Consider the following 25549-nt stretch of genomic DNA (forward strand, 5'->3'; position numbering starts at 1 on the left):
ATCAGAGCATCCTGGAGAGGTGATTGTCCAGCCTTTTCTTGAATGCATCCAGTGAAAGGGAGCCCACCACCAATCTAAGTCAGTAATTCCGCCTTTGAGTTGTTCATACCTTGGGGAAATTTTTTTCTCACATTCAGATAGAAGCTGCCTTTCTGTCACTTAAACCTGCTCTGTGTCTGCCTTCTGGAACAGCGGAGAAGCAGCACCAGCCTCCTTTCAGAGCTGCTTCTCAAGAGGCCTTCAGGTGGATTTGAGGGACCGCCTGTCTTCCATGACTTCTGCCCGGCTGGTGAAAGCTGACTCTCTCGATCAAACAGTGTCCTATTTTGGGACCCAGGAAGTGGGCCTGCAGCGTCACGGCACCTGCCCTCTGGAATGAGGTCCATCCTGAGATCTGTGGGGCTGCCATCCTGACGGTGCTCTGGAAGGCCTTGAAAACCTGGCTGTTCTCCCAGACCCTGGGGCAGGGTGAATGGAAGCCTTGGCTAGATAGGCTTGTCATATGGTACATGTTCTGATGTATTTGCCTGGATTTGCTATTTTGTTTACTTCCCTTACTGTATTTCTCTTTAATTTGTTGCATTTATATTGTTTTATATTGTGAGCGGCCCAGAGTCGGCCTGGAGCCAGGCGCTGCCGAAATCAACGTAAATCAATCAATCAACGAACACATTTTGTGCAAAGTAGTGAAATATGTGGAAGGAGAAATTTTCCTCCTCTGATCAGATGGCACAGAAGTTGGACAAAGTAAATCTTTGCAGGTCCCGATCACGTCCACGCATACACAGGCACACCTCGTTTTATTGCGCTTTGCAGTTAGTTGCGTTTTTTTCCCCCAAATCGAAGGCTTGTGGAAACCCTGCATCGGGCAAGTCTATTGGTGCCATTTTCCCAACAGCATTTGCTCACTGTGTGTCTCTGCGTCACGTTTTGGTAATTCTTGCAATATTTCAAACTTTTTCATTATTAATGGGATGATGATTAGCGTTTTTTGGCAATGAAGTGTTTTTTAATCAGGGTCTGTACATTGTTTTTAGACATAATGCTATTGCACACTTAATGGGCTACTGTATAGTGTAAACATAACTATGATATGCGCTGAGAAATGAAAAAATTCGGGTGATTCGCTTTATTGCGATATTCGCTTTATTGTAATGGTCTGGAACCGAACCGTCAGTATCTCCGAGGTGTGCCTGTATAAGAGGCAGACATACTTCCCGAGTCATCTCTTTGCGTATCTCAAAGGGCATCCTTCCTCTCTTGTCTAAGCGTAATATCGGAAAGGTCCATGAGCAGGGAGCCAAGCCCACAACCTTGGTCTGAGCTGCATGAAACAGGACTGCCCACGCCAGTAGACCTTGTCCACAGTAACGATTAAACTGGCCATGTCTTGACATCTTCTGCGTTTCCTGCTTACTCTTTGCATCGTTGACTAATCTTGGTGTTAACTGCACAGCTTGATAAAGTCTGACCTTGGGCCAAGTGTTATTACCCCAAGCTAGTACTTGACCTAGTGCTAGTTTTTTTTAGTTTCGGGCATAGGTAATATTCCATCTTTCCCTAAAAATAGCAACAGCGAATGCCTTCATTTCCTTGGCTTAGTCATACCATCAAGTCAAAGTGAAGTGAAGTGCAGTGTGACTTTTTTGTAGGGGCGTAGTGATGGTAAGTTTGTCTTGCAAATGAAGGTGGCAGGTGGCAAGACCTTACCTTCTTTATAGGTCTGGAGGAACAGTTTGCAATAAGGAGTTTGGACTGGGATATTATGGGCCATAACAACTACATCTATCTGCCTGTCTATCTGATAATTAAGTCCCTGGGAAATTCTCTTAGGGTTATTTTTACTGAACTTCTAAAAAAACTTACAGAGATCAGCGAGGTTCCCTGAGACAGGTTCTTTCAGTACTGGATAGTTGGACAACCTGGATTTTTAAAAATCTAGCTTTGTGATGGTTTTCCTTGATGCCAGCCCCAATATCGTGGCTGGAGAAATCCTCCATATTGGAGGATGAAGGGCCTAGAATTCAACCTTTGCTCCATACATAAGCTGGTGTGGGTATGTTGGTTACTGCGAGAGTTCACCTTTTGGGCTGCCTTCACAGAAAGCAGCACGCCCCTTGAGAAGTGCCATGCTTGTGGTAGAGGTTTCAGAATGACATCAGATCAGGTGATCCAGCTCTCCGTGGTACAAAGGTTGGTAGAGCCTGAGGGAAAACAAAAATCTCCAGTCAATTTCTGAGGTCATCCCTTTCCAGGGTTGCATCTCATCAGTCACTGAGATATGGGGAGATCCAGCCTAGGCGTGGTGCCAGTTGTAACTGAAATCAAGGAAAGGCAAGGTCCACAGAAACCGGCTTCGTTGAGGCTAAGTCATTCTTTCCTTGAAGCAACTTCCTCAGAGCTTTCTATCCTTGCAAACATTGCTCTCTGTACAGTAACAGTGGCAGAAGTATTTCTAATTTCATATTGTTTTCTTTCTAGACTTGAAGTGGCCTTGATTGGCTAATAGTAACCCTTTCAGTCGGTCAGGTTATGCAAACTTGGAATTGGCTGTAGCTGCTGGTTGAACTAATGCTCCTGCTGTTGATGGAGCTGGCTTGTCTAACAACAACAGCAAAAAAAACTGGACTCTTAGGATCCAGTTGAAAGAATATATATTTGCAGAGGAAAAAAAAAACACAGGGGACCTCCAGACACATTCTGAACCTAGGAATTTACTTCAGGTTTCAGTTTAACCTGAAGTTCATTTCTGGTTACCCCATGCTTTGTTTCGTGAACCCAAGATAGGTGGAAAAAGGAAGTGTTGATTATTTAGGGAATCAGATACCCTTGGTGAGATATTGTAGTTTTGCAAGCTGAATAATTTTGTTGTTGTCGTCATCATCATCATCATCATCATTTTGATGATGCAATTCCTTGTTTTTACTTGTGTTTTTTATTTTTATATTCTGTGAGCCACCAGAGTGGTAACAGATTGAGGCTGTTTAGAAATCCCATAAATCATCTCTGTTTGTATTTGATAATGGTGCTATTTTATTATTTAGACGTCGTTTTGTTTTGTGTGGCATTTATACCATATACCTACTGTACATTGCCAGAGAATTGGGACTGATGACTGGATTAAAAACCTAACAACAAATAAAATCAGCTTATAATTTAGTTCCATATGTGCTTTCAGACATCACCAATTTAGAAGCCTGTGTTAATTTGCTCCGAGACTTGTTTGAATTTTCTTAATCTTAAATAAAAGATTTTAATCCTTTATCTAAATGCTGAGATGTTTTTAAAGAGGTGTTTAAAAATCCTAATTGAAATAAAGTGGTGAAATCAGGTAGAAACTGCAGATATAAAGCATATAGTAAAATTTAATGGTATTTAAATCAGATTGTATCTCAGTCCCACAGATAAGTATCTTCCCAGGATTTGAAAGGAGACAGAATATAAACATTGATGTAAATAAATAAATAAAATGGAGTCACTGTTCAGACATCTGACAGATTGAAGGATTCCTAAGCTTGGTACTGTACAGTAATGGCTTTGGTAGACTTTTTGAAGAACAAATTCTGCTATTTTTATTTACTTCTGAAAGACATGGTGGAGAATTTCTTACCAGTTTCATATCCCAGGAATTTCTGTTGATCTGAAATCCCACCAATGCATCTAGGTTCAACCCACCAGATTTTAGAAACATGGGTAAGACAACCGAAATAGAGGGGAACATTGAAAATAGGTTTTTCACTGGATTCTTTTCATATTTTTTGCTGAATACCTATTGTCCAGCAATGAAGTCTTTGTGTCAGCTTCCTGGCATCAAAAGGAGGCTAAGTGTTCATTTAGTTTGGCCACTGTGATCATAGGAAGATCCACAATGATGTTGGATGTATCCCCAGCTGATAAGATGAGAAAGTTGAGTATTGAGTGAAATAAGAAAGCCTTCAGAGACAGGACCTTGGAGAGCTCCCTGGGAGGACAGATGTTCTGTTGATTTCCTGGCTCTGCACCTGTTGGAGGCCTGAAGTATTTGCAAGCTCTCTCTTCTGCTCACACCTCTCAGGGTTGTGAACTAGAAGTTTCTTAAAGGTCCAGCACCCCCACCTGGAACCTCACTGTGGAAAGGTGAAAGGTCCCCTGTGCCAGCACCGAGTCATGTCTGACCCTTTGGAGGGATGCCGCTTTCACGACGTTTTCATGGCAGACTATATTGGGGTGGTTTGCCATTGCCTTCCCCAGTTGTTACCTTTGCTAGCAAGCTGGGTACTCATATTACTGACCTCGGAAGGATGGAAGGCTGAGTCCTCACTAGCTTATCTGAATGTTTTGTGTAGGTGGGCATGTGGGGATTACTTCAATTGAAGGTGCTTTTGGTGACTGGCAGTCTGATGAGAATAACAAGCGATGGAGAAGGTTCTGCTCTGGAGAGTGCAGGTTGGTTGACAGCAGAGACAAATGCAACTGGACATCCTGTTGTATCAATGGTAGCTAGATTATGCTTATTCTTGGGTTTTGGTTTGAGCAGGCACACAAACCATTGACTTCTTCTCCCTTTGTTTCCTTATTTTGGATTCCAGAGACTTAACTGCAGCAGAAATATAAGGATGTATTCAGCACTGGGCTTAGGTTTCACTTTTGCAACAGTTGTCTTTTCTGTCTTGGGGCAAGTAGCTGTCACCAGTTGTAGAGGACTATGGAGATCGCCTTGAAGAAGATATCTGGCAGCCATTCGGAAAGCCTGGAAAGACAAGAGGCGGTACAGGAGAAACTCAAGATTGCCCTGCATTGACTCTTTTTGATACAAGGGGAAGGGAGAAGTTTCCAACATTCGGTTATTTCTGTAACTATTTCTGTATTGTTATAAGGATTTCTGTAAAATCCCTATAACAATAGAGTTCCAGAAGTCCTTGTGAAGTCTGTTTCCTGACCAGGCCTACTTTGAAGGGCTGACATCAGTTGTCCACCTGTTAAAAGGCAGTGGGACCTAATGGTTGAATTGTGAGGGCAAGTAAAGGCTGAAAGTTCATTACATAGTATTTATTCCAGTTTACCAATTTAAACAGCTGTTGATTGGGCACAGAGTAGATATGGGATACCGTCAAATGTCAATTTTGTCTGGAGTCCTTTCTGAAATGGTTCAGCTGGAGAAGGCTGCTTCTGTGTGAAACAGCTGTGGTTTGGTACTGAGCTTTAGGCTCCCCTCTTAGCTCAGTCATATACAAATGATTCTTCTTCTCTCCCTGGGATGAGACTCCTATGTTGAGTCTCATAGTTAAGAGTGGCTACTTGTACCTGATGAGTCCATTAAGAATGAAACTGGTCATACACCACCTCCTGTTGGCCAGTAAGGGAGAAAAATACACAGCAATATATACTGTACTATAAATCCTCCCGCAGGGTAGAAATTATGGACCCTGTAATCTGAGGACATGGCATGTAACAACTTGTCTTTCTAGTACAGTGTTTCTCTGCACTAGAAAAGTGCTTCTCTTAAGATGTGTGGACTTCAGCTAAGAGTCTTCTCTTAAGATGTGTGGACTTCAGCTCCCAGAATGCTGGGAGTTGAAGTCCACACATCTTAAAGTTGCTAAGGTTGAGAAACACTGCTCTAGAGAAATGCTTACAGAAGAGGGAGGAGGATGTTATGCGGTGTTAGAAATTATGGACATTATTAAGCGAAGGGAGGCAATAAAAGAAAAAACTAGCTATTAGGAGGAAGAAGGAGTATTAGGTGATTTATAAAAATAATAAAGGTGGGATAAAAATAAACAAATAAATGAAGTTTGACATGTTGCACCAGTATAGGTGATGTGCTGCTATGCGGATCAGGGAATTGCTGGGCTAAATGCCTAGGGGCCAAAGAATGAATTGGGCACTGTTCTCCAGCCCTGCTAGGGGTTGGTCTGCAGTTATCTAGGCAGAAACATCAGGTGGGGAGTAGCAACATGTAGAATGGGATGACTGCGGCTGTGCAAGGGCCCAAGCGTGCCCAGCAGGATAAAGTGACAATTTTTATTTATTTGTTTAATCAATTTATATAGCCGCCCATCTCAACAAGTGACTTTGGGTGGTGATCAATCTTAAAAATAAAAATCAAACAATTGTCCATTATTATCAAACAGTTGCGTGGTGCTCTTAATTTGGAAGCAGCCTAAGTCTCACACAAAGGCATGCATGTGGTTCCATCTGGTGCAGTCCTTTTCAGTGGTAGTTAATCATTTTCTCCCCTTCCTGCTGTCAGCCTTGTGAGGTAGTCCAGACAAGAAGCACACCCAGGAGTAATGAAGTCACGAAGAGTCAGAAGCGACTAAACGAATAAACAACAAACAACAGCAAAGGTTACATTAACAGAATCTTGCAAGTCTGAAAGTGCATCTCTCCCCCCTCGTCTTTACAGTCCAAGAAACTAGGGAGGGTCCCTTCTAAGACGTTTGCCGTGCCCCATTCCTGCTGTGGGCTCAGCTGCCTCTTATCTGCCTCTTGTCTAGTCTGCAGCTCTTCCTCCTGTCTCCCAAGGTCATTCCCATATACCGTGACATGTCCAGGGTGAACTGAAGATGATGACAACTATTCACGTCTTCTAATCCCAACATCTCCAATCCATGGTTAGGGGGTCATGGGGATCAGCAATCTGTATAGACCAGTGACTTCTGAGCCTCTTGCCTCACCCACATTCCTTCTGTGGACTCAGCTGCCGTTTGTCTGACCTTTGTCTCGTCTGCGGCTCTTCCTCCTGTCTCCCAAGGTCATCCCCACATTCCATTACACCTGCTTACACAAGCGCTGCCCCTGTTGGAATCCCCTCGACCACATGTGGTCTGGGAAGTGCAGAAGAAACCAAATGTGTGATCAGCATTAAGATGAAGCTGAAGGTTTGTCTGAAGCCAGAGAGAGGTGTTTTATTGATCTCTGTATGCTTTGGTTCAAGCTATTCTCTGTTGAGTCGTCTTTCTGATGTCTTCACCGCCCTTCCCAGATCCAGGCCCCAGCAGAACTGGACCGTGATGTGGCTCTGCTGTTAATTACTGAGCCTGCCATGCTGGGCATGTGCGTGGTTTCAAATTTGCAATCCCTGCGAGCGGCCACTGGAGCTCGCCTGAAAGCGGAGGCTTAACCAGCTGCGGCTCTTCCCACCGGTATTAGCTCAGGTGTCTTGCTCCCGAAAAACACAAAGAAGACTCTTCAGCTCTACGATAACCTTTTGTTTGCTGCCAAGCGTTCCGTTCTTTCCATCAGCCGGGGCTGATCCCCAGTAGTGGGTGCTGCATGTTGCCGCCTCAGTTGGTTTTGGATCTGCTGATTGGCAATGGCTTCTTGGAATCACCTGCAACAGGAAACCCAGCAGTTGCTTTCAGCAAAAGGCAGTGATATGAGTGGCGGGTATTTTATTAGGAAAGTTTGCGAAGGCTGGGAGGAAAGGGGTATATATCACCGAAGGGGAAACCAGCTGGAAGTCGTGACGTTCTGTGCTTCCTCCTGCATCAGCAATCTGTATTGACCAATGTTTCTCAACCATGGCAACTTTAAGGTACGTGGACTTCATCTCCCAGAATTCCCCATGCTGGCTGGGGAATTCTGGGAGTTGAAGTCCACACACCTTAAAGTTGCTAAGGTTGAGAAACGCTAGCTTTTGGGGCCGACAAATGTGCAGCAAGGGGTTCCCAGGCCGACGAGGTAGTTAGAGGAGCCATATTTTGAGCAGGTCCCTCTAGTTTAGAAGAGAAGGCCTCGGAGAAGAACATAAAGCTGGAGGAAAACAGGGAGAATGAAGGCCAGCCAAAGAAGGAGCTATTCAGAAGATAGAATTGGTTGAGGATGAAAGTTAATGGTGCCAACAGGTTTTATCCTTGACAGCTGAGTGGAAAAGACAATGAACACTGTCCCACAAGGGACAACCTATGGAGGAGGGCTCCTCCTGGACTTCCCCAAGGTGTCGGTCTGCTCAAAGTGGAAGCAGGAGGCTGGGCTAAAAAGGTCCCTCGGCTGAGCCAGCAGTTACAGTATTTCCCAATACCGTACTCCTGTGGAATGACAGTATTTGTTGCTGATTTCTTTCATCATTGCAAGGGCTCAGAACTTGTCATTTGTTTTCAGCTGTGATGAGGGCTGTGATTCTCACGCTTACCTACAACTTCCTACATCTGACAGTAGAAAACCCAATGCTGGAAGTGGTCCTTGACCATCTAGGTCCTTAACGCTGTTGGAATTGGGGATTTAATTTTCTTTTTAATACCTGCACATGACCTGGCTCGCAGGAACTAGAGTCCTTGTTCTCCCCAACAGACATGAGGTGCTATATCCGTGTTCAGTGCGTTCAACCTTCCTTTGTGATCCTTTCAGAACGCTGACAAGGAGATTGAACCCCTTTGGGCACTCTGTGAAAATCGAGTTCTGGCATTTCCAGAACAAATCATCTCAAACTGTTTGTTCTTCCGTTGCCTTCGGCATCTAATAAATAATCCAGGCTAGGGTTGGGCTTCATCAGGTGACATTGTCCTTTCAAGGGGGAGGATCAGATGACTCCTTTTGAGTTGGGACTTTTCTGTAAATATTAGCATAGCTGTGAAGCTTCTCAGAAGCCAAAGAATAAAATTGACTGGATTAATGATGGAATATCCTGTTAATCATTTATTCAGTTTGAAAGATGATTAAATGCACTTGATTCTCTGGAAAAAGGGGAGGAATCTCACTGGTGGATGGGTGGAGTGGGGGAGAACCAGATAAAATATTTATTGTGCTTTCCCTGTTCACAGTCCAGGTTTTAAAATAGTTTCCTCATCCTGGCCTTACTGATTTCTTAGCCTCTTTAGGGTCTTCACTGCTGTTTGCCCATGTCCTTATTGATCTCTGTAATATCCTTTCGGATACCAAATCCTCGCAGGCGCTACCTTTCTTTTAGATGAGGCAGAGAACATCTCTTGCACCAACATCTTGAGTGACAGGAGTTCAGAGTTCACTTTCCGATGTAAGTGTGTGTGTGTGTGTGTGTGTGTGTGTGTGTGTGTGTTAAAAGGGATTTGGAATTCCTCTGTAAAAATGTCGTCTTGGACAAACCGAGAAGTGCAAAAGGACCTGTAGAATCAGATTGGTGTGGAAATAAGAATAAAATAGAATAGAATCAAATTGAAATCGAACTCTGGATTAATTGCTTAGGTTTGAAACCTAATCAGAGTCAGCTGTGAAGCTTCAAGTTTATTTATTTATTGATTCTGTCACTTCATTCCTTCACCGTCTAGAGACGCTCGGCGTTTTACCTGCTCTTGGGTTTCTTAGCGGTCGTCTGTCTATGGTCAATCTTCTCAAAAGGAAAAAGGCAAGCCTCTTAGTCTGGCCCGCAATCACCTGACCAACGTTGGACCAACCATAATCTTTCATTTTATTTTATTTTATTATTTTTTTGCTGGGCGTCTGTGCCGCTCTAATCCACAGAATAGCTTCCGAAACCCTCTCCAGTGAGACGATTAAATAAATAACAAAAGGAACAGCAAGATGAAACGATACCTTCCAGTTGCAATAAGCTTTGTGCAGTGAGGAATAAGCAAGCATCAGCAGACACTGTCGCAGCAAGCCTCCCTCTTGGCAACAGTCCCCCGCCCCAGGTTCTTGGGAATAGGTAAAGGGAAAGGTTTCCCTCGACGTAAAGTCCAGCCGCGTCTGACTCTAGGGGGCGCTGCTCATCTCCGTTTCTAAGCCTTGGAGCCGGCGTTGTCATAGACACTTCCGGGTCATGTGGCCGGCATGATGACACGGAACGCCGTTCTTAGGAATAGCCAGGTCTTAATAGCTTCCCAGAATATTAATAGGGAAGGAGCTGGTCTAAATGGGCACAAGATGCTGCTGTTCCATAGAAAGAGGGTGTCAACCCTGCACAGCTGGGTACGACCAAGGAAGCAAAAATTACACAAACTTTAGTCGGGTCTCTTTAGTGCCAACTGGGGTAAAGACAGGATCTTGCAAACTGCAAGAAGCATTTCTTTCCCCCCTGTATAGGGAGTTAATGAAGGCAGAGTTGTTTTGAAAGAAGTGTAATGTGTCTTCCCCGGCTTCTTGCCGCCTGGGCTAAGTTGCTGTTAGCGAGATGAACAGCCAGCTGATCCACCTTCTGCCTCTTGATTGGTTCTGTCTCCTCTCCTTTCCCTTCCCTTCTGTAATGGTATGTGGGGACGATCTTGGGAGACAGGGAGAAGAGATGCTGCCTAGGGAACGATCGGATAAGATGGGGCATAGCCCACAGCTGTATAAGGAGCGTAGAAAGAAACTCAGAAAGGAAGCTCCCTAACTTATCAGGAGATGGCGGGAGATTTGTACGTTCAGATTTGCAAGATTGATGTCAGCCTTCCCAGGTAGACCAGACAGGAAACACGACCGGATGAGCTAATTCTACTTTATTGCAAGGCTACGTTGACAGAATCTTGCAAGTCTGAAAGTACAAATCTCCCGCTGTCTCCTTTATAGCCTGGGAAGCCAGGGAGGGTCCCTTCTGAGCTTCCTTCTGTATCCATTATGCAGCTGTGGGCTATGCCCTCTCTCATCTGACCATTCCCTAGGCAGTACCTCTTCCCTGCATCTCCCAAGGTCATTCCCACAGACCATTACACCTTTTTATTTTTATTTATTTATTTATATATCAAATTTATTCCCTGCCCATCTCACTAAGAGAGCAAATCCGGGTGGGTTACGTAAAACAGGAGTAAAACATTAATTAAAATCCTCCCAGAGTCGCTTTGTGCGAGATGGGCGGGGAATAAATTTGAAATATAAACAAACAAATAAATAAAATACAATAAAACAGTAAAACGATACAATAAAAACAGTCTTCTTAACAGTCTTCTTAATAAATAATAAATAAATAATGAATTCCAAAAAGATGGCTAGTAAAAAGTTCTGGATTTAAATTCCAGGGAGTGACTTAAGGTGCCAGCCACCCCCAGAGTTGGCCACCCCTCTTCACCCCCCATGTGAGATGGCAGAGCCAGGTCTTTACTCCTTTCCGGAAGGCTGGGAGAGTGGGGGCCTGCCTCACCTCTGGGGGAAGAGTATTCCATAGGGTGGGGGCAACAGCAGAAAGGGCCCTCTTCCTGGGACCCACCAGATGACATTCTTTCGGCGACAGGACCCACAACATGCCCTCGTTGCCTGACCGTGTGGGACGGGTTGATGTAATGGGAGTGAGTCGGTCCCTCAGGTAACCTGGTCCCATGCCATGTAGGGCTTTAAAGGCAATAACCAACACCTTGAATTGGACCCTGAAGCAAACTGGCATCCAATGCAGCTCTCACAGAAAAGGTGTTACATGCGCCATCCTTGGGGCACCCAAAACTGCTTACGTGGCTGCATTCTGCACCAGCTGTAGCTTCCGGATACTCTTCAAGGGTAGCCCTATGTAGAATGGTGACTGACCGGAGGGCCTCCCGATCCAGGAAGGAGCATAACTGGCACACAACACGAAGTTGGGCAAAGGTCCTCCTGGCCACGGCTGCCACGTGCTCTTTGAGCAGGAGCTGTGAGTCCAGGAGGACCCCCAGGTTCCGTACTAGGTCTATTTGGGGGCTGTGTGACCCAATCCAGAACCAAAGATGGTGAGTTCCTGGATGCCAAGGAGCCCACAGCCACAGCCACAGCCACTCCATCTTACCAGGGTTCAGCTGAAGCCTGTTGTTCCCCATCCAGGCCCCCACAGTCCCCAGGCACCGAGAGAGGGTGGTCACAGCATCATTTAAGTCACCTGGGATGGGGTGTGTAGTTGGGTATCATCAGCATCTTGATGATACCTCACCCCCTGGTGATGGATGATCTCACCCGGCGGTTTCATGTAGATGTTGAAGAGGAGCAGAGAGAGTACCGAGCCCTGTGGCACCCCACACCTTCCATTCCCTTCCTTTCCCAACCTCTCCACAACATGTCTCAGGGGCTGCAACTGAGAAGGCTTGTCCCAGGATCCTTGCAGAGGACATTCCCTTAGGAAAAGGAACCTGAAGAGAGCCCACGCTTCCAGATCTTGTTGGGCAGGGAGAATCCGATGTGAGTAGGTAGTCCCGAAGGTACCCAGGTTCCAAGCTACCTAGGGCTTTAGGAGTGACAACCAGCAACTTGAATTGCACCCAGAAAATAACTGGTGACCAGTGCAGTTCCCAGGGCAGAGGTGTTACATGAGAATACCTCGTGACTCCCATCTCTTATGAGCTGTTGTTTTCTGGACCAGTTGAGTTTCTGGGTAGTCCTCCAGGGGAGCCTCCCAAGACCCCCTCCATGATTAAGAAAGTAAGAATTACACAGACTTTTGAAAGGGGTTTTTAATGCCAGGTTTAGGGGTAAGGCACAGGATCCTGGAAAGAGCACTAGGATTTCCACCCCTCATTTATTAGTGAACTCACGAATAAGTCAGGGCCTTTTTGCAGCCAGGACTGAATGGCCACGAATGGGAGAAGCTCTTGATGAGCCTCACTCCTCTCTGTTGGCGGATGGAATCTAGTGTTCCTCCTGGTACGTTCCCAGCCTCCCCACAGTTTCTCATGCAGCCCCACATAGAGCCTTCCGGCTGCAACAGTTAAAGCACGCTAAGTGTTTTCCTGAGGCGAGTGGGGACATCGGGGACTGGAGATGACACCCATGCCTTGCTGGGAAATCTCTCAATAGCATCAGGCTGACCACGTTAAATTAAGGCTGCTGAGCGTGGCAGAGGCTGATCATGGCTCGCCTTTCTGCGCGAGAGCGGGTAGTCTGGTCTTGCCCTGCGCCTCATTTTTCCAACCTGCCTGCAAAGGACCAGAGCAGATGGAAGCAGGATGGAAAGTGTTATTTCTCTGAGTTAAACAAATTTAGGCAGTGACATTCAGAAATGAAAGCCAGAAGGCTTGGTGGGGTAAGCTGATGCATTTCCTTACAAGCCTTGCTTTAATGTTCGGTGGGACACACCTTCCTTGGCAAACGCGGACGCAAAGACCGAAGGCTGGGTGACGTCCTGTTCCAGGTACCTTCCTCTTCTTTCATTAAGAGCAATCATAAATGGCGAGGCTGAGGACAGTGTGACGCATGTGCTTGCGCTGGTGTCCATTTCCACCACCTCACAACAGCGGTGGGAATGGCACGTGCTTTCTGCTTCTGAAGACACAGGTGGGCAAACAACCTGGGCTGGATGGATCCCAACTCTTTCCTTTCCAGATTCCCCCAGAGGCTTCAGGCGGGTATCCCAACACCCTTTGCATGAAGCCCAGGGTAGAGGTGTCTTTCGCATGTGCACGCACACACACACACACACACACGCACACTTGTTCTGAAAGACGTCTGTAACATCTCTGCCGTGTACAGGATGCAGCTTGTTTTGTCGCTGCAGCAAATCTCTAGCCCAGTTTTTCTTGACCTTGGCGGCTTGAAGATGGATGGGCTTCAACTCCCAGAATTCCCCAGCCAGCAAAGTCCACCCATCTTCAAGCTGCCAAGGTCAAGAAAGACTGCTCTAATCCATAAAGTTAGCTCAAAGCAAAGAATTCCATGGGGAAGACCCAGGAATGGTGCTCACCCTGAGAATTAGGGTGGGGAGAGCCACATTCCCTCACTTGGGCGAACTTGGCACCCTCGTGGCATTTATGGGATGGCCGCATAAGCAGGGAACAGAGAAGCTGGGCAATCTTGGTGCTTCTCGCCTTCCTCCTGGTTTCCAGTTGGGAGGGACCGTGCTGAGCTCAGAACGCTTCTCCTCCTGGCCCAGCTTTTCTTGCGAAGGCATCAAAGCAAGATGAGTCCGCCCAGTGCCTGATCGGTTGCTTCCATCGTGAAACCATTGCTTAAGTTTCTCCGCTTCTGTTGTTTAATCACTTTAATTCTCCTTCCCCGCGGTTTAGGTGCAGCGGTTAGGAAAGCCGTGGCTTTCGTAAAATTGTTAGAATGGCAACATGTTCTTAATCTTGGCTGTAGTCCAGCTTTCCAGCCAGTCCTCCTTTTGTCTTCTCTATTTATAATAACTTTTGCACTTCTCTGCTCCTTCCAGCATAACAAATTATCCTCTGGGAAGGATAATTAATCCCAGATTAATATGACTTTCTGCAAGCTATCTTTACCACTGACTTTATGAACCTTTGAACTGCAGCATCTCAAGCCTGGGTGTTGATCTAGCGAGTGTCATGTTTCTTTTGGGGCTATCTCCTTCCCAACCGTTCTCTGAGAGCTCACGGCTGTGGTCTCCTCTCTTTTTATCTCCAGAACAACAGCCTGGTGAGGTAGGCCTGGCCCAGTTCACTCAATTAGCTCGCCCTGGTCTCCATCCAGTTATCTTAACCCAGCAGTTCTTAAGTCCACAGTCATAGACTTGTCTGTATCGTTTACAGTAAGTTTTAGAACTTAAAGTGTGTATATTTTATATTTTATAACATCATGTGTGTATGTGTAGTGTGTGTAAATACAATAATAGGGCATATGTGCACCTGTCTCCTTCCTTGAGAAAAGTAGGCTTTTGTTTCCATCATCGTGTTCTTTGGTTGGTGGGATAGGAGCAACTGGGGACTGTTATGTTAGCTACCACATTACCTGGGTGCTTGCTCCAGTTGTGTAATCTCTTCTTGGCTCCCCGAATAATTTTGCACCTGCCCCCAGTCAATGGTCTTAGAGATGATGGTTTAATCCAGTGTTTCTCAACCTTAGCAACTTTAAGATATGTGGACTTCAACTCCCAGAATTCTCCAGCCAGCCATGCTGGCTGGGGAATTCTGGGAGCTGAAGTCCACATATCTTAAAGTTGCTAAGGTTGAGAAATAGTGGTTTAATCATTTTCATAGCCCTTCTCCAAACCCCTTTCTGAGATACACTGGAAACTGCAAGGCATAAGCAAAGGGATGCTAAGAACCAGCCTTCGGTTTTCTAAGTTCCATTTGCTGTCTTTCAGCTTCACCAGAAGAGAACGGCAGGGTGTCAGTTAAATAAATCAGTGTTTGGATTCTTTGTTCCTCCACGCCACACATTCATCTATTACTTAATGGTGCTCCTGCTTTCTGCTCAAGTGTGTTTCAGTGAGAAGCAGCTGGCTTGTCACATTCCTTGTGACATTTGGGGAGAAAGGCAAAATCAGCAGCCCGCACCCGTTCATCTCCTGCTGTTTGGCTTTGCATGGCTGGATTTTTCATCCGGTTGCTAATTTCCACTCTAAACTGGCAGCAACTGCGGGGTCTTGCAGAGGCTCTAAAAGCTACCAGGTGTAGTTGTGACCTCCAGGGTGCTGGAATATGGCTCACTGATTCCCAAACTGCCTCTCAGGCCCCCAGAGAGCTGCTATCGGAGGAGAAGGGAGGTTTATCCTTGACTTCCTGCTCAGCAGGAAGGTCTTCTACTGCAGCCCCACCAGACAGCCCTCCTCCTCTCCCGACTACAGTGGCTTATCTGCCCCGACCGGCTGAGCCAGAGAGATGTTCTCATCAAAGTGAAACTGAACTGGGCTCTCTTTTGTAGCAAAAATGGGGAAAAGCCAAAAGCCTGGCCCGGATTTCAGTGTGAGGCCCCCGCTTCCCTTAAGAAGTCCACCTTTTTCCAAGATTGAACCTGGTCAACCCCCATTATGCCCAGCTATTGTGTTTACTGATCATGCTGGCCAACAGTAATAGGAATTAGAGTCATTTCCACCTTGGTTAGGACCCTGGCTTTGTTAGTAGTTGTGTTTAGGTGAATATTGTATTATAAAAATGTAAGAATCCTGCTGGATCAAACCAGAGATCTAGTCTAGCATTCTGTTCCCACCGCAGCCATCTTGCTGTCCCACTGGGAAGCCCCCTCTCAGTTCCTTTTCCCTAGAAACCAATCTTGAGTGGCCTACAGCTGCCCTTACTGAGAGAGGTAGCTATTGATACTTCAGGGCAGCACCTCGCTGACTTTGGTTGGTCCCAAAAGCTAAGCAAGTCCTTGTTAGTGCCTGGATGGGAGACAATGTCAGACTCCTTGACAAAATGTCAGCACAACATCTGCTTGAATTCGCTTCCATTTTGAAGAAGTCCAGAAACCCGTGTCAGCAGACTGCGAGTCGCCAGCAGGGAGGGGGAGCGAGATTGGAGTGTGAATTATATTGTTTGGGTTAGATGCCCCTGCCAAGGTCAACGGGCAGACCCTGTTCAAGCCATCTGCTGGTACTGGGGAGGGATGCATGCCTAGGCGCGGAGTAGAGGGGGGATTAGAGGTTTGTGATTTTAAACTGCAGAATGTGCGGGAAACGGCCATTCACAACTTTTCCTTGTATCAGAACGCTTCGCTTCATTAAACAGTTAATTGAGCCCAAGTCTCTAGACTGTCTTCGAGTGAATGCTCGAGCACTCTGGTCATTACAGACAACCTGGAAACCCCAGGGCTGTTGGCTGGATTGGGAAACCAAAGAAACCAGCGCAACACCACCCCAGAAGAAGACAGTGGCAAAGCTTGATTCCTGCCAAGGAAAGTCCATGGGAAGTCCTAGAAGTTACCAACAACTGAAGTCAGTGTGGACACTTCACCTTGAGCAGTTGATAGTCACAGATCTGTCTAATCCACTTTTCAAGCTGTCCAAATCAGCAACCATCACCATGGAAGTCAACTTCTTAATTTATCTATGGACTGTCAGAAAACCCTTCCTTCTCTTGATCTTGAGCCTACCATCATTCCGTTTCACTGATACTCCTTCCTTCTAGCATCTTACGCGTGTTCCCCATTGCTTGTCTAGTTGTACACAGTCTTACCAAGTCTCTCCTTTTTTTCTGAGCTAAAAAGACCCCAGTAACCTTTCCTCAAAAGTTCTTTTCCAGCTCTGGGAGGAGCATCATCCAGACTCAGAAGTTTGCTTTTTATTTTTCAGCGCATGCCGAATTTTCATCCGTTGTCCCTCTATTTGCTGCAAGTCTGTTCTAATTCTTTGCAGTTCACTGACTACACAGGTTTCATCTGTTCTTAGGATTAACATTGTTCAGATTGGGGAAGGCAGACTTGAGGATGTTTAATATATAATTTGCATCAAAGAAATTTTTAAAAGAATAAAAAAATACAGTTTTTGAAAGAGAAAAGTAAATAAAGTAAAGTAATAAGTGAATGAAAAAAAGTACAAATTAAAAAATAGAGAAAAAGAAAAAAGAAAAGGCTTCTGGTCTTCTTAACAGCAGTTACAAGTACATTTATATTTTACCCTCCCTCTCTAAGCTTACAACATAATTTCCTTCTTTCCGTAATCTACCCTTTCTAATCATCCAACCCATAAATCACAAGTTCATTTTTTTTCTATTTTCAGCAAAAAGTCCATAAGAGGTTTCCAGTCACTAATGAATGGAGTTACTGTCCTTTCTCTAATCAAACAAGTCAATTTTGCCATCTCTGTTAATTCGGTCACTTTCACTGGATTTGAGGATGTTTCCGAGGAGGGGAGAGGAGAAAGCTGAATTTTCCTGATTTGGAGTCAAGTAGGGGGAAAAAAAATCAGATTCTGCCTCCTCTGCTTTATTTTCTCTCCTAGGAGTGAAAAGGTTGCCATTCACATCTAAGGGACAGAAAGTATTTTGTTTGTGTGTTTTCCATACAGCTTTGTGCTGCAGCTGCGTCATAGCCCACGACAACATCCCACATACACAGTGCCCTGTTGTGACATTGTGTATTTTGCTGGATTGAATTGACCTCTCAGTCCAGGTGCTGAGTGAGCCCATCTGGTAAGGTGCAGTTCCTGGGAAAATCCAGCCAGTTCAGGTTGACAAGACCTTTTCCCATTCCACCCAACTCTCTCCCTTTTTGCTACATGGTGCAAGCAGATGTCCAACCCACTCAACAGGTGAGGACATTCCCTCCTGATGCCTGCCTGCATATGGGACTCTTCCTTAAGATGTTCTTCACTCTGACAGAGGTTTTGTCCATTTCAAGAGCCAGGCTGGCAAGCAGTGATACGAGTTAGCTGTGGAAATCCCTACCCTTTTTCGTCAACCCCACCATATTTCCTGAGCAGCATTTGTTTTGCCCCAGCTGAAATGTTCTGGCCTTCGAAAGTGTGCCAAGGCAAGGGCCAAGCTAGACCCAAGGGACAGGCATTGAAAACTCCCACTTTCAAAGGGGCTCATCTTTCGGATATTTGGATAGTGCTTGGAAGCGGTTCTTGGAGATAACCTGAGGTTTCTGTGAATGTTGCTACAGATGCCATAGACCAAGCGCTAACTTAATGTGGAGTGTCGAGCAGCGTTATGAGCTTCCATGCTTTTGCGCCCAGTCAGAAATCTGAAAGGCTCTTATTTTGCTGATTTATAAATGCTGACCTAAATGCTCAGGATGGGGGCTAGTAGTTGCCGAGATAGGATTTCTGTGGGGCTGGAGACCAACGGAAAGCTGTGGTAGTGATGGAGAGAGGGAGATACGAAATGAGGTGGAGGGCAGGCTGTTATTCGGGGAGAGGGGTAAGAAATAGGGTACCTACCCCATCTTCCAACCCCCTGGGCTTAATCCAAGGTTCTGGGTGCTGGATCGCTAGAGACCCTGCGCCCAGTCTGACTCTAACTGGCAGAGTGCTGTTTTGATCTCTTGATCTAAGCTGGTTGTTTGGGCAGCTCTTTGTCTGGAATGGCTTGATCCTGCCCTGAGGATTCCAGGATATTGGACTAGTCCAGAGTTTCTTAACCTTGGCAACTTGAAGATGTGTGGACTTCAACTCCAAGGATTCTGAGCTAGAAGGTCACTAAGGTTCCTTCCAACCCCAGGATTGTATCAGCCGGTGACTTGTGCATTTGTTTGTAGCCATTTTTATCTGTTTTGTGAACTCCCTAGAGATTTTGTACGGTAGGTGGTGGCAGGATGTAAACAATGGAAAATAAACAAAGGCCCTTGTTTGGGCAATGGTACCTGTATTCCCTCCAGCAACCTAAGAGACGGCTTTATACATGGACTTCACCAGATGGACAACACCGAAATCAGATTGACTACATCCTTTGCAGCCAAAGGTGGCCGACATCTATACAGTCGGTAAAAACAAGACCTGGAGCTGACTGTAGTTCAGATCACGAACTTCTTATTGCACAGTTTAGGATCAGACTAAAGAGATTAGGGAAGACCCACAGATCAGCTAGATATGAGCTCACTAATATTCCTAAGGAATATGCAGTGGAGGTGAAGAATCGATTTAAGGGACTGGACTTAGTAGATAGGGTCCCGGAAGAACTATGGACAGAAGTGCGCAAGATTGTTCAGGAGGCGGCAACAAAATACATCCCAAAGAAAGAGAAAACCAAGAAGGCAAAGTGGCTGTCTGCTGAGACACTAGAAGTAGCCCAAGAAGAAGGAAAGCAAAAGGCAACAGAGATAGGGGGAGATGTGCCCAATTAAATGCAAAATTCCAGAGGTTAGCCAGAAGAGATAAGGAATTATTTTTAAACAAGCAATGCGCGGAAGTGGAAGAAGACAATAGAATAAGAAGGACAAGAGACCTCCTCTTCCAGAAAATTAGAAACATTGGAGGAAAATTCCAGGCCAAAATGGGTATGATCAAAAACAAAGATGGCAAGGACCTAACAGAAGAAGAAGAGATCAAGAAAAGGTGGCAAGAATATACAGAAGACCTGTATAGGAAGGATAACAGTATCGGGGATAGCTTTGACGGTGTGGTCAGGGAGCTAGAGCCAGACATCCTGAAAAATGAGGTTGAATGGGCCTTAAAAAGCATTGCTAATAACAAGGCAGCAGGAGACGACGGCATCCCAGCTGAACTGTTCAAAATCTTGCAAGATGATGCTGTCAAGGTAATGCATGCTATATGCCAGCAAATTTGGAAAACACAGGAATGGCCAATGGGCTGGAAAACATCCAACTTATATCCCCATACCAAAAAAGGGAAACACTAAAGAATGTTCAGACTATCGAACAGTGGCACTCATTTCACATCCAGTAAGGTAATGCTCAAGATCCTGCAAGGTAGACTTCAGCAATTCATGGAGCGAGAATTGCCAGATGTACAAGCTGGGTTTAGAAAAGGCAGAGGAACTAGGGACTAAATTGCCAATATCCAGTGGATAATGGAAAAAGCCAGGGAGTTTCAGAAAAACATCTATTTCTGTTTTATTGACTATTCTAAAGCCTTTGACTGTGTGGACCATAACAAATTGTGGCAAGTTCTTAGCGGTATGGGGATACCAAGTCATCTTGTCTGCCTCCTGAAGAATCTGTATAACGACCAAGTAGCAACAGTAAGAACAGACCACGGAACAACGGACTGGTTTTAGATTGGGAGAGGAGTACGGCAGGGCTGTATCCTTTCACCCTACCTATTCAACTTGTACGCAGAACACATCATGCGACATGCTGGGCTTGAGGAGTCCAAGGCTGGAGTTAAAATCGCTGGAAGAAACATTAACGATCTCAGATATGCAGATGATACCACCTTGATGGCTGAAAGCGAAGAGGAACTGAGGAACCTTATGATGAAGGTGAAAGAAGAAAGTGCAAAAGCTGGCTTGCAGCTAAACTTCAAAAAAACCAAGATTATGGCAACCAGCTTGATTGATAACTGGCAAATAGAGGGAGAAAATGTAGAAGCAGTGAAAGACTTTGTATTTCTAGGTGCGAAGATTACTGCAGATGCTGACTGCAGTCAGGAAATCAGAAGACGCTTAATCCTTGGGAGAAGAGCAATGACCAATCTCGATAAAATAGTCAAGAGCAGAGACATCACACTGACAACAAAGGTCCGCATAGTTAAAGCAATGGTGTTCCCCGTAGTAACATATGGCTGCGAGAGCTGGACCATAAGGAAGGCTGAGCGAAGGAAGATCGATGCTTTGGAACTGTGGTGTTGGAGGAAAATCCTGAGCATGCCTTGGACTGCAAGAAGATCAAACCAGTCCATCCTCCAGGAAATAAAGCCAGACTGCTCACTTGAGGGAATGATATTAAAGGCAACACTGAAATACTTTGGCCACATAATGAGAAGACAGGACACCCTGGAGAAGATGCTGATGCTGGGGAGAGTGGAAGGCAAAAGGAAGAGGGGCCGACCAAGGGCAAGGTGGATGGATTATATTCTGGAGGTGACGGACTCGTCCCTGGGGGAGCTGGGGTGTTGACGACTGACAGGAAGCTCTGGCGTGGGCTGGTCCGTGAAGTCACGAAGAGTCGGAAGCGACTGAACGAATAAACAACACACCTGTATTCCCAAATGTTCTTCACTCCTTTGGATGGCTTCCATGTGCATCCCAAGGCAATAAGGTGGCCAGGAAGTTTGCAAGCAGCATCTGCCAAATTCAGTAATACAGCTGTGCTGGGGGCCTTAAAGGCCATGTTTCCATCCTGCCACCCCCCCACGCACCCCCTCCTCCCAATTCCCTGTTAACTGAAGCGACTCCTCCTTGAATGCATTTTGCATCACAACAGAGAAAGGAGCCAGGCATGGGTCTCTTAGGAGCAGCAGCCACCATCAGGAGGAAGAGCAATCTAGCATTTCTAATGGCTGACAAGGCAGCAATTTCCCGAATGATTGTTTGGCCATTTGCTGTAGTGCAACGATGGAACTGCTTTTTGAGGAATCTTTGAGGCAGGAAAAGCCAGTTGTGGGCAGGGCCTTGGCCCCATTTGGTCACTGTCGAGAAGGGCTGAAAGTTGCCTGAATAAAAAAAAAAAGAATTAGCTGCTGCATTTTTAATATTGTACATACGAGTAGCAGTAATTGTAGGAGGAGAGCTGTGTTAATCTATGGTAGCCAAAACCCAAGACATCTAGGAGCCCCTTTTCTGATTAGCACATTTTTAAAAAAGGTTTAAGCTTTGGTGAGCTGCAAATTATTTCTTTATGGTTTGAGACCAATAAAACACAAGTACAAAATTTAAAATACAACCCTCCAAAACTTGATATCTTCTTGTCATTATGTGTTTCAGTTTTGGAAAACAGTGACATCCTGAGAGCATCAGTATACTGCATGCGCCTCTGATTTGGGAGGATGGGACACCAACGTGTTGGCTTGCAAGGTAGTCCCTAGATTAGACAGCCTAGCTTGCCTAGAGCATCATAAGCCTGCTTGGGTTAAACCTGGGTTTTGGTTGCACTTGTGGCCAGCTAGACCAAATGATGTGCCCAAATGACCGGTTCTGTCCTTCACTGATGGTTGGGAATGCCACAAGTGCTACGGGTACAACTAAGGCTGGTAACCTCATCTGCACCATGTCTATCTTACCCAAGAAGTATTATGTCAGATCCTTGATTGCCCAAAGCCTTGATGGTCAGTGAATATCTGTGGGCACATCTGATGATGACCGTTAGATCAGGACCATTTGACTTGGAATGGAAAAAGATGAAATGGTGAAGAGCAAGAATTAGCAAATGAGACAAAAGGAAGAAAAAGAGTTCTCTTGTATGTCTGTGAGATTAAGAGAAAGGGGAAGGAGGTCATAGACCAGAATGAAGGTCTGATCTTGTAGAACATAGCTGATGAATAAATGCAGGGGAATGAAGGTCTCGGTGTGTTTATGAATCAAAGGACTAAAATATATATACCAGAAAGTATCAGTTGGTGCCATCTGAGTGGTGATGGGTGTGTATATAGTAGGAGTTCATAAGTTGGTGTTTTGGACCAGCGAATGGTGATAATGGAAGAACCAGATGTGGGTTTGGGGGAAAACGGTGCAACTTTCTGAATGAATGCAACCCAGGTTGAGCCATTTACCTATTCGACTGTTTGGTGAGTAACTCTTAAGAAAAAGTCTCTTTTTGTTGAATACATGATTTAAGCATGAGCAATATGTTCATTATATGCTCATAATACCTTCATAGATACAGAAGGCAAAAGAGATAATATGAATCTAAAGCATGTTATTGTTGAAGATGAAAGACTGAGAGGGTTAGTGGAGGATACAAGGGCAATGTGAGGTTCTCAGTGAGGGACAGCCCTTTTTTTTGTCATGTCAAAAGTGGATCAGAAAAAATGGCTATGGAAGAAAAGGAATGAAAAGAAGGAAATGAGAATGAAAGTACAACGGTTGCAGGAAGAGAACATTCTAGCCCTGCATGACAAAGGGTTACAACAGTGTTTCCCAACTTCATGATGTGTGGACTTCAACTCCCAGAATTCTCCAGCCAGCAAGGCTGGCTGGAGAATTCTGGGAGTTGAAGTCCACACATCATAAAGTTGCCAAGTTTGAGAAACAGTGGATTAGAACATAGATTACTCTCTCAATAGAATGAATAGAAAGAGGCTGGAGAGTGATCTGACCACCATGTTTCAGCAGCTTGTTGCATAGGAGGTGCTTAGTTTTAGCCCAATCCTGGCAACGACCTGAATTCCATGACTTCCAACGTGGTTTCAAACTATACATTGTACTTCCAGGAATTGCTTGCTCCTAATCCTGACCGAGGGAGGAGCGAATGGTTGTTGCATAACTCTTCTAGCAGTGAATTGAGGGTGGTTGCAGCTGGTGCACCGGCCATGCAATTGTTATTTTACCCAGTTGCTTTTTAAACATTTTGCTCACTCTTCCTACAGAGGAAATAGCTCAACAGGGTCTACATGCCTCCCTCCCCCCACCCCCAATTTCCCCCCTGCAACTTTTCCCCCCTCTCTTTCAGTCTTCGCAGAATTGGGAGCTTCAGCTGTCGGGAAGAAGTACCTTGTGACTCCCAAACTGCATGTTTGGCTGATTTCAGAGTATATGCGCCTGCTCTCTGGATGAAGGTGCTTTGCTTTGGGAATGAGCCGAGTCTGGTCTGCAAGTGATGTTTCTCCCTGACCAGCCTCCCTTGCAGACGTAAATGTTTAGGCCGGCCTTTCTCAACCTTTTGACCTTGGAGGAACCCTGGAAATATTTTTCAGGCCTCGGGGAACCTCTGCACATTCAGGCTCAAATATAGGCAAGAAGTCACAAAATTATTATATTCGTTTCATGGGTAGACCTGTATAGACGCATTCACAGTGTTCTTAAACTGAAAATAAAGAACGAAACTTACCTCTTTAATGTGAAGTTGCCCGAATTTGAAATAATTCTTTAAATAAATCGTGATCTCCCAGGGAGCCCCTCGTGACCTCTTGCGGAACCCCAAAATTCCATAGAACCCTGGTTGAGAAACCCTGGTTTAGATGGACCAAAGGCCATTGGGATCTGGTTTGGCAACACTCAAGCCAGGTTTTGCTTGGATCCTGCCTTGATCATTGCAATACCCTCAAAAGTGTCCAGGAACTAAAGTTGGTGCAAAATGCGGCACTAGACTTCTTCTAACTTGGGCAAGGTGCTGGAAACACATAATGGCTGTGTTGAAAAAACTGCACAGCCACCAGCCCAGCATTTCCTGAACACATTTTAAGGCAGTGATAATAAATATCTGAGAACTGAATCTGCTTGGCCATGAAATGCTGCAGGAGACTATAAGATTCATCAGTTCGTCCTGGGCAGTTATTTTTATCAGGACTTTGAAGGGCAGGGATTACAGTATGTTTTCAATTTCCTATTTTTATATATGTATATACCAGTGTTTCTCAGCCTTGGCAACTTTAAGATGTGTGGACTTCAACTCCCAGAATTCTGGGAGTTGAAGTCCACACACCTTAAAGTTGCCAAGGTTGAGAAACACTGGTATATTTTCCTTTCCTTTCCTTTCCTTTCCTTTCCTTTCCTTTCCTTTCCTTTCCTTTCCTTTCCTTTCCTTTCCTTTCCTTTCCTTTCCTTTCCTTTCCTTTCCTTTCCTTTCCTTTCCTTTCCTTTCCCAACAGGAAAACAGCAGCAGAATGGAATGAATGAATGAATGAATGAATGTCAGAAACCCTCTTCTGTTCCTGTAGCTGGATGTAGTGAAGCAGAGGCTGCAAGGAGTTCTGGCAGGGGTCCAGGTGGCAAACAGGTGGTCAGTTGACCGTTCCTGCACCCCCAGCCTCGAATCCAACATTTCTCCTTTCTTGCTGTCCAGGTAAACAAGCCAGATGCTTGCGACCATGAAACAGAAGCTACTCCAGGTTCAGAAGATCCTGCACATTCACCAGGCGCTTGCATTCTTCCCAGTCCAGGCAAGGGTGATGCCAGCAGCCCGGATGCCTTAACAGAGGCTCAGCTTGGTGATGGAAGTGAACAAATGAGTGCAAGAGATTTTAAGCAGCTGTCCCTGGGGGCTGGTGAGAAAGGTGAGGATGCTGCTACCCTGAATTTCACACCTGGCATCTGTTTTTATTCTTCCCCCTTAGCGACTTTTAGGACCCTGCCTGTCAAGGTGGCACAAGTGGGTTTGCTTTCTCGACTACTGGCTTGCTTGGAAGCTCTGCAGAGCTGACTCCGGCAATGGCCTAGGCCAGGACATCTGCCGCAGAGGAAAGATGGTGAACTCTGAAAGGTTGTGTGCAAAATTAAGGCCGGAGAGCTGCAGCCTGCAAAATGGTCATGACTGCTCGTTAGGAATCCCACAACCACTGGAAACCCTCAAACCAGTATTTCAGCATCGTCCAGGGAGATGGCAGACTTCTCAGTCTTCTCCTGTTCCCTGGGCTTTTTCAGTCCTCTCCCAGAATGCCCTCGCAATCTTAATTCCTGCTTTTGCGTTGCTGTTATCATGAAGGCAAGGTATTTGGCAGAATTTCCCTAGCACAACCTTAAGCAGCTGCTCTGGTGATGTGCTTCAGATT

At 45.5% G+C, this 25549-nt stretch overlaps 1 protein-coding gene across 2 annotated transcripts in view; it reads left to right on the forward strand.

The window, feature by feature from the left end:
* DIS3L2 (DIS3 like 3'-5' exoribonuclease 2) overlaps window positions 1-25549 on the forward strand; it is a 183308-nt gene that overhangs the window by 42146 nt on the left and 115613 nt on the right. For both annotated transcript variants that reach the window (XM_063306305.1, XM_063306304.1), the window contains one exon: window positions 24844-25054. In XM_063306305.1, the coding sequence (XP_063162375.1) occupies window positions 24844-25054 (211 nt within the window). The remainder of the gene's footprint in view (window positions 1-24843; window positions 25055-25549) is intronic.

Source organism: Candoia aspera, chromosome 6 (assembly GCF_035149785.1).
Source record: "Candoia aspera isolate rCanAsp1 chromosome 6, rCanAsp1.hap2, whole genome shotgun sequence".
Classification (NCBI taxonomy): Eukaryota; Metazoa; Chordata; class Lepidosauria; order Squamata; family Boidae; genus Candoia; species Candoia aspera.